This window comes from Notechis scutatus, chromosome 1 (assembly GCF_049901735.1).
Source record: "Notechis scutatus isolate UNSWTSFEM ecotype Mainland chromosome 1, rNotScu1.2, whole genome shotgun sequence".
NCBI classification, from domain to species: Eukaryota; Metazoa; Chordata; class Lepidosauria; order Squamata; family Elapidae; genus Notechis; species Notechis scutatus.
This window is the reverse complement of record NC_142009.1, coordinates 238,397,781-238,411,868: the sequence shown is the minus strand read 5'-3', so window position 1 is coordinate 238,411,868 and position 14,088 is coordinate 238,397,781. Positions and strand designations below refer to the sequence as shown.

Sequence of the window (14,088 nt, the reverse complement as noted above, 5' to 3'; positions counted from 1 at the left end):
AATGTTTACGTGGCAAGAACAGAGATACAGAATTGATTCAATTGAGAAAGCAGAAACATTCTACAAGGAATTCTTTGAAAGAAGAGAAATGGAGATAGAAAAGAGAACATTTCAACTGAATCTGAAGAGGATCAAATGGAAATGAGAAAAGAGGAAGGTGCAATAGGTGGACAAGTGGAGACCAAAGAACAACGTGAAGTAAGATCCACGAGAGCTGTTAGACCTAAATATAAAGTATAACCATGGAGGAAAAAAAATTGATTTCTATCAATATAAATGGACTGAAATTCAGCTACTAAAAGAAGAAAAACCTTTCACAAATTAGAGAAGCTAAAATTTGATATAATTTGCCTACAAGAAGTACACATTAAAAAACAACACGAACAACTACTGGCACGATCAAAATTAGGGAAAATATTTACTTCTCTGACTTATTGTAAGAAAAGAGTACTGGTTTTGTATATTAAGGAAACTATTCCAGCAAAACTGACTTTTACTGATGAAGACGGAAGAGTATTAATGGTTGAAATAGTGGATAATAATACAAAAACACTTTTGGTTGCAATTTATGCCCCGAATGATAAACAAGAAGAATTTTATAAAAAATTACACATGAAAATAATTGAACTGGACTACGCTAATATACTTATGTTGGGAGATTTCAATGGAATTGTAGACAATAAATTGGATTATACAGCAAAAGCAACACGACAAAATAGGAAGACTCTCCCTAAATCTTTTTTTAAAATGACAGATGAATTAAATCTTAAAGACATATGGAGAGAAAGAAATGCTAAAAACTCAACAATATACTTTTTATTCCAATAGACATTTATCATGGTCCAGAATAGATATGATTTGGACATCAACGGAATTATTATCTAATATTCAAGAAATAAATATTGAAACAAGTACATGGGCAGACCATAATCCAATGACAATTAAATGGAAAGGACAAAAAGAAGATCTAGATGGACATTAAATAATACTATTTTAAAGGAAAAAAACTTTACACAATGGATGGAAAAAGAATTGGCCTTCTTCTTCAATGTAAACAAAAAGAGGACACTTCAATACAGAATGTTTGGGATACAATGAAGGCATATGCATGAGGATTAATAATAGACTATTCAAAGAAAAAGAACATTAGGAAGAGGCAAATGATTAAAGCTCTAGAAGATGACCACAAAAAATTGGAAAAAGAATTACAAAAAGCGCCACAAAAAAAAGATATCAGACTTAAAATGGACATAATTAAACATAAAATGGATCAAGCAGAGAAAGAAGAACTGGCACAAAAATTAGAAGTGCTAAACAGAATTATTTTGAAGATGCAAATAGGCCAGGTAGATGGTTAGCATATAAATTGAGAAAAGAGAAAGAATCAAGGAAAATATTACAGTTAATAGACAATCAAGGCCAAGAATGCTATGGTAATAAAGAGAAAAAAGCAATCATTCGAGATTTTTATGGACAATTATATAAACAGGAGGATCTTGATGAGGGAAAAATCAAACAGTATTTACAAAATGCTAACCTATCTAAGATACCTGATGAAACTGGGGAAATGGAATTAACTGAAGCACTCAACAGACAGAACAATGGAAAAGCACCAGGACCAGATGGTCTCCTGGTAGAATTTTATAGAACACTACAAGAATCGTTGAGCATTTCACTATTAGAAGTCATGAATGAAGTTATGGTAAATAAAGAAAATACCTAAAACATGGTCAGAAGCTTATATTACACTTATCCCAAAAGAAGGGGTTGACCCATTACAAATTAAGAACTATAGACCTATTTCCTTATTGAATGCAGATTACAAAATCTTTGCTTCAATCTTGGCAGAGAGGCTTAAAAATATTTAAATAATTTTATTCACCCTGATCAGAATGGATTTTTACCAAAGAGACAAATTAAAGACAATATGAGGATAATTCTGGATACATTGGAATATTACGAGGCGCATCCTGAAAAACAAATGGCTTTGATATTCTTAGATGCCCAAAAGGCATTTGATAACGTGAATTGGAGATTTATGCTATTATTATTGGAACAGATGGGCTTTGCTAGAAAATTTATTCAAGCAATAGAAGCCATATATTATGAGCAAACGGCAAAAGTAATGATAGATGGAGAACTTACAGACTCTATTAATATTAAAAAGGTACAAGACAAGGATGTCCATTATCTCCTTTGTTATTTGTATTGACTTTGGAAGTGTTAAATAGAAATATTAGAGAGGATACAAATATAAAAGGAATGAAAGTGAAAAAGGAGGAATTCAAATTGCAAGCCTTTGCAGACGACTTGGTCTTTATTTTGGAAGATCCTCTTGAGACAGCTTTAAAATTATTCGAAAAGATAGAGATGTATGGTGAGATGGCTGGCTTGAAAATAAATAAAGACAAAACAAAGATTTTGACAAAGAACATGTTATTAAGAGAAAGAGAAGAGCTGACAGACCTATTGAAAATTCAAGTTACGAATAAAGTTAAATATTTGGGGATATATTTGACGTCAAGATGTACTACATTGAAAGAGAATAACTATAATAAACTTAAGCAGCAGATAGCATCTGATCTGAAAAAATGGGAAAACTTACAATTGTCACTGATAGGTAGAATTTCAACAATTAAGATGAATATTTTACCTAGAATGTTATATTTGTTTCAAACAATACCAATTAGGTTAGGTAAAGATTATTTTGAAGAATTAAATAAAATTGTGTTGAAGTATATATGGCAAGGTAAGAAAGCGAGAATAAAAATTAAAACTTTTACAGGATGCTAGAATTAGAGGAGGATTTGGTCTTCCTAATTGGGAGTTGTATTATCAAGCTGCAAATTTAATGTGGGCTAAAGAATGGATAACGTTAAGAAAGACTAGATTGTTGGCATTAGAAGGACATGATTTACTATTGGGTTGGCATGCTTTTCTATGGTATAAGGGAACTAAATCACAGGGTTATTTTAGAAGGCATTATATACGGGAATCGTTATGGTTGAATTGGGAGAAAATTAAGAAACAATGTTATTTGAAAATTCCAGTTTGGTTATCAACTATTGAAGCCTTTTCTTATCCTATAATTTATAAGAAGGAACAAACAGTTAGATATGGGGAATTACTAGATGAAAAGAGTGAACTTAAAACGATGCAAAATTTAGAAGAACAAGGTATAAAGATGAATTGGTTTTCATACGCGCAAATACATTCAAGGTATCTTAAAGATTCCAAAATGGAAGGATTTTATGATAAAATGACTGATTTAGATAGGATTTTGACAGGTACTGATGAAAAAGTGATTAAAAATTATATAATTATTTGTTGGAAATTAAATTGGAGGATGAACAAGTTAAAGAAACGATGATTGCTTGGGGAAGAATTTTGGATATGGGATTGACTTAGAGAAATGGCAAAAGTTGTGGTCTCAAAATTATAAAATGACAATGTTAACAGCATATAAAGAAAATTTGTATAAGATGTTTTACAGGTGGCATTTTCCCTGACAAGAATAGCAAGAATGTTCAAGAACAAATCTGAAAAGTGCTGGAAATGTCATCAGATTCCTGGTTCATATTACCATATGTGGTGGACTTGTGAGGAGGCCAGGAAATACTGGACTAGAATTCGCATATGGTTGGAAAAAATGACAAAGAAACATATAGATTTGAAGCCAGAGATTTTTTTTATTGGGAATCTTACCTGATACATATAATAAAAACTTAAAGTATTTGATTGTAAATGTATTAACAGCGGCTAGAATTGTATTTGCTAAAAATGGGAAGAGTGAGAAAATACCATTAGAGGAAGAAATTATTAAGAAAATATTGGAATGTGCTGAAATGAGTAGATTGACATTTGAAATTAGAGAACAAGAAGAGAAACAATTTTATGAAGTTTGGGATCTTTTTTATCAATGGTTAGATAATACAATATAATAATAGAATAGTTAGAAATTTAGGAAATAACGAATATACATTTTTTCTTGGTCTTGATAACACTTTTAGAATATTTTATTAAGATAGACTTGGTATGATTTTATGATTTGTTATAAAATAAAGTAACTAAATTACAGTTATCTCGCTTAAGTATGAATTAGTAAAATTATAGTCAAATGATTGTTTAATGATATTAGGATATATAATTGTTGATTGACAATATGAGTTATTATGTAACATAATTATTATGACGACTATGAAATGGATGCACAAAAAGGAGTGGTAAACCAACCGATACACTGTCTGTAAATATATGAAGAATGATGATGTTTTTTATGTTATGTTTTATGTTTTTTGTGTTTTTGTTTGTCGTTAAAATCAATAAAACTTTTATTAAAAAAACAACAACTATATGTATAATATTGAATTTTAATATGAGAAATGTTATAAATTTATCAATTGAAGTTAAAATGATTGTAATTTTTGTTACAAGTGGAATTAGAATCTACAGAAAAATAAGGATTGCTGGCTGTCTTCTGAAAACTGATTGTCCTAGAGTAATACAAGCTGTTCTAGCTTTTATATTAATTTGTTCATTGATTTGGTGTATTCCAAACCAATTTATTTTTCAATTTCATTCATTTATATATTTATTTTAAAATAAAATTAGTTTTTTTTAAAAAAGTCAAATTTTGGAAAAACCTTCATTCCCCTCATTGCCTGATACCTGAAGATCTAACTATTTGAAAGCATGCAAATTCAAATAAATAACTACAACAGCGTTCTTTGTATAGTCATGACCACAGAAGTGTTTTTGGATGATGCTGGTTCCCTCGGCTAGGAAATGGAGATAAGAGTTGGATGTAACTGGATAAGGGAAACCTTTACCTTTATAGATGGCAGTCTGAATGACAAAATCCCTGCCAGCTAAAATTTGATATTATCTTTCATTGCACTACATCATAATCAATTTACTCAAGCCAGCACAAGAGATACCTGCAACTTTTGTGTGTTTATTGTATGTCACATAAATGATCCATTACAAATGTCAAAACCTCTAATTGTACTATTCTCTTTCTGGTTGATGGGATGTTACACATGAATTTTAATTAAATGATTGCCAATCTTAGCAATATGAAATATATATTATTTAAATAAGTTTGAAATAATCAGGCTATGTTTCCCAATACATCATTCAGGTTATACCTTTATTCTGCTGAAAACAGGAGTTGCAGAAGAGGTGAACACTTCAGAAGGTAAAGAAAAAAAGTGACTTTGAAGTAGCAGTCATTTCATTCATACCTTAAGGGAGAAATCAAAGAACTTTGATTCTGAGTTCTACACCAATTTGTGCTCTAATATTTAGGCTTAATGCAAAGCAGGGTACAGAAACACAGATGCCTCAGAACCATCCATTCCCACCTGCCTTCCCCACTTTTGATTCTGTTTACATTTCTTTTTTCTCTTTTGCAGTATTCATCATATAGCTCACAAGATAATAAAGGGAATGAACATGTTCTGTACTAAACTGTCAGTCAACAGTACTAACCACAGCTGATAAGAGTATCAGTAACCACAGTTGATATTCTGATTCATGGCTATTGATAAAAAGCCAAAACAGATATGATACAGTAGTTGAAAAGAAAATATGCCACATCCTTCCCATCATTTTAGACCGCAACCTCATCTAGTGATCCAGACACAAGAATTTGTATTCTGTGTTAGTATTTACTACCATATGCCAAACAGCCTCCCTAAACCCAAGACTGGGCATGTAAGGAAAAACTGAAGGGATAGAATTATATTTCAAACTGCAGCAAGCTAGAAAAGGATAATTTAATCCATGTGATTGTCCAAAGGTACTTTTATTTTCAAGAGGCAACTGGACTTTCTGGTTTTTCTTTGAAGACGTTTCGCTTCTCATCCAAAAAGCTTCTTCAGCTCTGACTGGATGGTAGAAGCAACTTCTTGGATGAGAAGCAAAACGTCTTCAAAGAAAAACCAGAAAGACCAGTTGCCTCTTGGGAAAAAAAAAATGCACCTCTGGGACAATCATGACCTGGATGACTGAGAATCTCCATATAGACAAATCTATGTGATTCTTTTAACTTCTCTGCAACTAAAACCCTTTCCCTTGGTGCTTATTTCGAAAAAAAAAGCCCCCCTTAAGCATCCCTAAATAGAATCCCCCTGCAGTCTCAGGGAATCTTTCCACCACCTTGTTCTTAATTTTGTGTTGCACGGGACCAAGCTACAATGCTCCTCAAACTCGACAGCTCCAGTTTTCTACTGTTTTATTTCGGCCTATAACATCTCCCTTCTGGGAATGACTGGAAGATGAAGAGCTATTCTAAGGCAGTGGCTGAAAATCCCGGGGGAAAAACGGTGGGGGTGGGGGGCAATATCAATAATACCCCCTCCCCCCAAAAAGCATCGCCTTCGCGTCAACTTTTTAGTCAGCGTTAAAATGTTGTCCCTCCCCCCCAACCAATCGGATGACTCCCGGCGTCAAGGCAACGGGACCCTGGTCGTCTACTCGCGAGGTCTGACGCTGAGGAAGCGGCAGTATGGTTGCTTAGGCTCGTGACCTCAAATAACAGCGAAGCAGAAAGTGGAACGGCTTGAAACGTTCAAATAATTTCGACTAGCTCGACGGCTGGATTGCGTACATCACGTTCGACAGATCCCGAGCGAGCCCCCACTCCCCCTCGGTGTGAATCCTCGCCTAGTCCCGCGCTCCCTCAGAAAACCATCACTGGAACTCGACGTCACCGGCCAAAAGCCGGTGGAAATTGACCGAGGAAAGGACGATGGTTGTAAGACCGGAATTTCCTCTTTTTTGACGCATGCGCCTGGCTACATAGCGGGTCGCCTAACGGCGCCGGCTAACAAAGGAGCTCTGGCGCAAGCGCAGTGCTAAATAGCGGTGGATTTGGGGGCGTGGCGAGAGCGAGCGAGCGAGCGAGCGAGAGAGACGAAGGGGAATCGGCCGAGTTTTCCTGTTTGGAACATCGGCCGATCTGCGAGGGAGGAAGGAAATCTTGCGGGTGGTGCCATGGCGACCACCGTTACTACACAGCGGGGCCCGGTGAGTCGTGTTTGCTTGAAGACCCGGGGACTTTCTCATTTCGCTCATCTTCAGAAGGGGATAAGAGGGAGATGTCATGGGGATGTGTCCGGGGGTGGCCTCTTCCGTTCTCTTTTTCCTGTTGTGTAGCGCTTAGGCGCGGGCTGTGATAACCTGGTTGTCCCTAAAGGCGGCTAGGGTGGGGACGGACAGCTCCAGGGCCGTGATGGTCTTGGCAACGGTAGGTGGAGTCAGAGGTCACCCGGGCTAGAGTCACTTCCAGAGGCAAAATTCAGCTGGCCCGGAGGGCGAGGACCCCCCCCCCCCCAAAAAAAAAAAGAGCTTGAGTGAGGGCCTTCGTGACATGAAAAGCTCGTAAAAATTAAAACCAGCCTGTTGGTTGGTTGATCTAACTTTTCGGGCTTTTTCAGGCCGAGATTTTTCTCCGTAGTAAATGATCGTGCTATGAGCCCAAGAGTGTTCTCAAAGAGAAAAACAAATTTCCAAAAGAGAAATCCTAATTTAAAAAAGGATAATATTGTCGCGCTTCTATCTCTTTCACTTGCTGAGCAGGACGCTCATAGAGTTTGGCTGTAATGACAATCGTTTGTGGCTATTGCATTAACGTATTTTTGACTTTGCTAATAAAGTACCGTGTTTCAGCTATTTCTGCTTAGTCAGAAGCATGTCTGTTTCATCTATAGACAATAGTCAGATGATCCCATGGACAGTTTATCTTTTCAAACATTTGGGGTGGGAAGGGTTCCCCCCCCCCCAGGGTTGGATGTATAATTTTATATCTTCACTATTTACTAAGGATTAATTTATGTGTAGGCTTTATATTGAGATTGAATTGCTCAACCTATTGTATGTTTTTTTAAAAGGATGTATTGGAAGATTGTAGCAATAAAGCAATCCATCTAACTAAAATGGTAATGATTATTAGAAGTCAGCATGGATATGTTAAGAATACACACACACACACATATACACACACATATATCTATGGATATACATACACACACACACATATATATATGTTTTCTTAAGTTTTCGCGGGTACTTACATGTATGGTATTCAGCTTTGTTCGGGTATTTTCCCACGTCATTGTAGTTGTGCTTTTAAAGTTGTAGCAACGTTTTGGCAGAATCTCATCTGCCATCATCAGGCTTCTGTATTGTGTTCGTCACAGGTAGTTGCAACATGTTTTCTTCAGACTCCAATGGAATATGAACTCAAGTTTTAGGATTTTACTTGGGTTGAAAAGATGGTGACAATACTTAGTAGATTTGTAAATGACCCAAACCTAGGTAAGTTACCTAATACTCTAGAGCAAGGCTGTTAAACTCCCGGCCATGGGCCAGATGCCATGCCCGGTTTAGCGAAGGGGAAAAAAATTCTGATATGTCACATGACACCACCGTGAAAACGTGAGTTTGACACCCCTGCTCTAGAGCAGTATTTCTCATCCTGGATAATTAGGTGGACTCAACTCCCAGGATTCCTCAGCCAGCATGCTGGAAGTTGAAGTCTACATGTCTTAAATTTATTAAGTTGAGAAACACAGTTCTAGAGGATAGAAATACACATGAAGAAGATATTGCTGATGGAAAGTTAGTGGCTGAATTAATTTTAATAGAGACAAATGTAAATGCCATAATATTTTTTCTGCTTATATTTGCTTTTTTTCAATGTACTGTCACCAAGCTGTTGATCCCCTTTCTATACCAAAAGGGATACCTGCTTGGCAATAGTGTATTGGAAAAAAGCAAATGCAAATTTTGGCTGCATCAACAAATGTACAGTTTCCAAATCTTAAGGAATATTACAATCACAAGAATTTATTGTCCAGACCTTTCCTTAACTCTTGGGTCCAGTTTTATGTACTACGTTTTAGAAAGTATTCACACAAACTGGAACAAGTTAAAGAACAACCAAAATGATAATCAGAGGACAGGAAACTAAGTCTTATGAGAAGAGAGAGAGAGAGAGCAAACTCAGCATGTTTAGCCTTGAAAAAAGATAACTGAAGGAGTATATTGTAATATTCCAGCCATCTGAAGAGATGTGTCACTTTGAAAAAGATGAAAACCTTATTCCGCTGGAGACAAAATAATGATCTTAAGTTATAGGAAGATATATTTCAATTAAATGATAAAAAATAGTAATTGCAGTCTGACAGTGACATCTATTAACCAGAACCATGGTGGCTTCCTCTTCATTGAATGTGTTTAAGTAGAAACTGAACTGATACCTTTCTAGTCATATATTAATGTATAAAGTTTATTTCATAAAAATAGAAAGAGGTTAGGATCTCGGAACATTCACATTCCTTGATTTTTGTTTTATAAAAAGTATTGAAGTATTTTAAATTTTGAAAAGTTACGATTTTTTAAAATCTTCTGCCCTGTTCCCCATTGGAAATAATAATGAAAGCCAATTTGCTGGTAGTTATTTCAATCTTTGACTTTGATTTGGCTGTAAGAGAACCAAAATGGACTAAATTTAGCAAATCATAGTCCATAGGTAAACTCACAAATACCCAACAGCATAGCCCTATACCAGATATCAGGACTCCAGACATCAGTACTATAAGCAAATAAAATGTTTCTTATTTGGAAGAAACTAGGAGAAATGAATTTGGTTGTCAGCATTTTAATTAAAAAATGTGTTGATTCAAAGTTGATCTTCATTCCATCTTCATGGTTTCTGGTCCTTGATAATGCTCATGTCTGACTGCATTTTTATTTCTATTTAATATATTCAAGAAGAAAATGTATTGTGTTATCCTGCATTCCTTATGGCAGAGGTCCCCAATCAATGGGCTGTGAGCTGTTTGCAACCAGGCCACAGAAATAGTGGCCAAGCATGCACATATGCATCCCCACTTGTGTCAGTGGGTGAGTGTGCACGTGTGCTCGATTCACACAAATGGAGCTGCACATGCACGCTTGCCAGCCACTTGCAGGAAACCATCCGCTCTCCCCCACCCCACTCTGCCAGTTTGCAAAGCCAGAAAGGTTGGGGAACTCTGCCTTATAAGTACCATTTTAGGCTTCTCAAATAAATAAATAAATAGAGGTATGCAATAAATGAATAGTGCAGAATAGCATATTGACTCACATTTTTATTTTCTGTACTTATACTTCCGCTTCTGGGTTTTTGGTCTTGCAATTCGGCTAGTCACTTTCTCTTAGCCCTAGGAAGAAGACTGTGATAACCACTTCTGGAATTTTTGCCAAGAAAACTACAGGAACAAGTCAAGACAATTGCCAGGAGTCAGCAGTGACTTGAAGGCACACAAACACACAAAAATAGTATTTAGGGAAATATAAACATCTTAATTTCATTGGGGAAACATATATGAATATTTAAAACACATAAAGGTTATGCTTTTGTTTGTTTGAAGATACATAAGTCGTAACAGTACAGATAGGTTCATTCATCAGCTTGTGATTCACATTTGCTAAGAAATAGTGATTCAGATTTGAATACAATATAGTGGACGAAGTAAAGGCCTGAGATAAGAAATAGTGATTAAATCTAGTTTATATGAAAACAATCATTACACTTATTCATATCGTTCTGTCCTGGCTTCTACACATCTATACATCTTATGCATTGGCTTCATCAGTATCATCCATTCCATTTTTTTAAACTTATTTACTTTTTCATTGTATATTTATAAATTAATCTAGTGTATATGAATACCCATCTACCCAAGAAGCTCTGGGCAGCAATTCACCATTGACTTCCTCTGTTCTTATTTTACCACATACACTTCTACATTCAGGTTTTAGGTTTTGCGGGACATATCCAGCTCTCACTTTAGTAGAACTAAGCATACTGTTATGTGCAGATTTTTTTCATAATTTGACATTCATTCTTCGACATTCTGTTCATGATCTTTTTCCTAACATTTGCACAGCTTAATTTTTTTTAAATCCATTTCCCCATTTTCCCCATAAATAATGTTTGTTCTTCTTACTGTACTTGCCAGCATTGTATTTAACCTGCAGGCACTCATTTTCACTTTATAAAACAGAACCATTTTTGGTTTTTATAAATACTTTTCCATAGCCAGTCCTCTTGTACAATAAAATTTAACTATCACTGTACATCATTCTCAGTATCTGAGTTGGTTCCCAGAAAATTCAATCAGACTTATGTGAACAACCGACTACAAATTTGTCTGTTACTGATAAAGATACTGGCCTCCTCACGGGTTTATAGAAAAACTGTGGAAAAGAAAAGCCCTTGCTTAATGTAGATGGGGATATATTGGACCTAAACTGAATATAGTACAGTTGCTGAAATTCTTATGCCCATACTCTTTTCATCTTGTATATTTTGCAAAGCGAACCCTAAGAATTGTGCTCAGAAAAGAACTGCTTTCTGTTTTGGCAGCTGTCAAAGAACATGACATAATTGTCATGCAATAGTACACATCTACATCCTTAACCACCACAGTTCTAATGTTACCAGGAGCATTCCTTACATGAATATTTATCCATTAATTTGTTAATCGGAGGAGATTCCAATCTTCAATAGAGACCGAGTGGAGTAAGTGGCCAGTTTTAAGTTTCTGGGTGTTACCCTAAAAGAGGACCTGACTTGGGGTGCCCACATTGCAGTCCTGGTCAAAAGGGCCCAGCAAAGATTATGCTACCTGAGACTTCTCAGAAAACAAAAACTGAATGAAAAACTGCTCGTGTCCTTCTACCGCTGCACCATAGAGAGCATTTAAACATACTGCACCTCTGTATGGTTTGCCAATTGCACTGTGGCAGATAGGAAAGCACTCCAGTGGGTTAATATCATTGCCCAGAAGATCATGGGTTGCCCTCTCTTTGGAAGAGCTTTATAGCTCCCGCTGCCTTAAGAAAGTTCAAAACATTCTCAAAGATCCATCTCATCCTGAGAACTCTTTTTTTTGAACTATTGCCATCTGGCAGACTGTACAGAATAATAAAAACAAGGACAAATAGACTGAAAAACAGCTTCTATCCCAGGGCAGTAGCTCTTTTGAATTCTGCTGTATAATGCAGTGTTGGTGTGGTGTCGGGGGTTTCTGGTTCAATGTGTGAAGGATGTGTGTGTGTGTGTTTATTTCATGGTCATGATCATGATGTGCACTGAAGATGGTGTTCGATTTTGTTGTACGAGGTGCAATGACAATAAAGCAAACTAAACTTATCAACTGAGGGGCATCACTTATCCTTGGTTTAATATTGAACCACTTCTTAAGGATTCTATTCTCACATAGATGTTAGTTCTATTGTATAATGCTCTTATCACTTCCCTCAACTAACCTTCTTCAATCCTACCTTGGGATAAGTCATTGTATAATCCAGTATTTATTAGTTGTTTTTGCAAATAATTTTTTTTTTGCTTCTTCATATTCATACTTTTCTCACTGACTATTGAACAACAAAAATCTACAATTACAACTCCTTGCTTGCTCCTTCACTGCTGCTTTCCATTTTTTGCTCATAGTAATTGTCTAAGCCAGAATCCCCCAACCTTTCTGGCTTTGTGAACCAGTGGGGAGTGGAGGAGAAGGGATGGTTTCACATGTGCACCCACCGCTTACGCAAATGGAGCGCTTGTACACGTGCTTGCCTGCCGCTTGTACAAGTGTGGATGTGCCCACTGCTTCCATGGCTTGGTTCTGAATGGTTCATGGCCCAGTAGTGGGCTGCAGCCCAGGGGTTGAAGACCTCTGGTCTAAGCGACTCAGTCACAAGTCAAGAACTTACCTATATAGAGGAACAAGAAAAATAATTGCATTGTTCCACTTTTCATTCAAAGATGCATCCCCCCACCCCCGAGGTATGCTACTTGCTCAGTTGTTCCATAATCATCAGATCCATATTTTAATATAAAACACCCATACCTGAAATGACTATTTTCAATAGTGTTCATAACTTCCTTTTTTTTTCTTTGCCATTAGCATTTATAACATTGTTTTGGCAAGTGAATGAATAGTCATGCTTTGCAACTCCATATAATCACTAAATATCATACCACTTGTTAGGTCTGTAGATAATTTAAGAATGTATTTTATCTGTTTTTTTTTTTTTAATGAACAGTGGTTGAGGTTTGTCGCTTCATTGATAATTAAAGATGACATATGATATACTATAACATTACATTTAATACAGATAATGCAATGTAGTGGAACTAAAAAGTTACCCAATTCTAATTCGAAAGAAAAGGAAAGATCATTCATGGAAGAAAGACCTAAACTATTTTTACATAATTTCAGTATTTATAAAATACTGATAATTTCAGTATTTATACTCTCAGATGTAAAATCTCTAAAGTCTAGATATTAACTTTAGATGGCAATAGATTTTTTTTTCTTTTAATAATCCTAGATAAATGCATTGGAAAGATAAATATATGGCCTCATTCAATCCTGAACTGATTATACATGCCACTATGAGCAGATTGCCTACAGATGTAAACTCTGTATGGACAAGTATAATGAAATATAGGACTCATTTATACGTAATAAAATAGGTTTTTAAAAAGTACAATAGTTTTATATATTTGTTAGAAAAATACACATACACATAATTCACTTGGATATTTACATTGTAACTTTACTATTGACACATCATACATTTTATACTTTTAATTTTTTTCTATTGTATTTTTCACTTTTAAATCACCGGTTACATATTTTTTTTGGCAATGCATGTATCTGTGTTTTGCTCTTTCTTGTTTTCTTTTTCTGTTATTTTAAAAATAAAATAATTTACAAATGAAAGCAAATATATGTGTCCCAGGATAATGATGCAAAATTGAATTTGGGTCGGTTACTTTTACTTCTTTCACCTGAATTGAAATTATTTCTCATTGAGGACATTTTGGTATGGGGTAAGCAAGTGAAAATAAGAGCAGGTTATATTTGTGTTGCTATTAAACTGTGTGTTAATGCTTAATTTTAGAATTTGCAGGATGGATAACAATGAATGAGAACATTCAGAGAGACACCAGGATAATACTAAATCTTGAAAATGATTTATTAAAAAATTGTCCCTGAATATACTTATAGTATCAGAAGGAACCAA

The 14,088-nt window shown here is 35.4% G+C and overlaps 1 protein-coding gene across 2 annotated transcripts in view; it reads left to right on the top strand.

The window, feature by feature from the left end:
- Positions 1–6,481: 6,481 nt before the first annotated feature.
- The window catches only part of TOLLIP (toll interacting protein), a 41,988-nt gene continuing 34,381 nt past the window's right edge, over positions 6,482–14,088 (top strand). The window contains exon 1 of one of the 2 annotated variants that reach the window (XM_026668246.2): positions 6,482–7,029. In XM_026668246.2, the coding sequence (XP_026524031.1) occupies positions 6,997–7,029 (33 nt within the window). In that variant the 5' untranslated portion in view covers positions 6,482–6,996. The remainder of the gene's footprint in view (positions 7,030–14,088) is intronic. The other variant, XM_087950825.1, reaches the window with a different exon arrangement.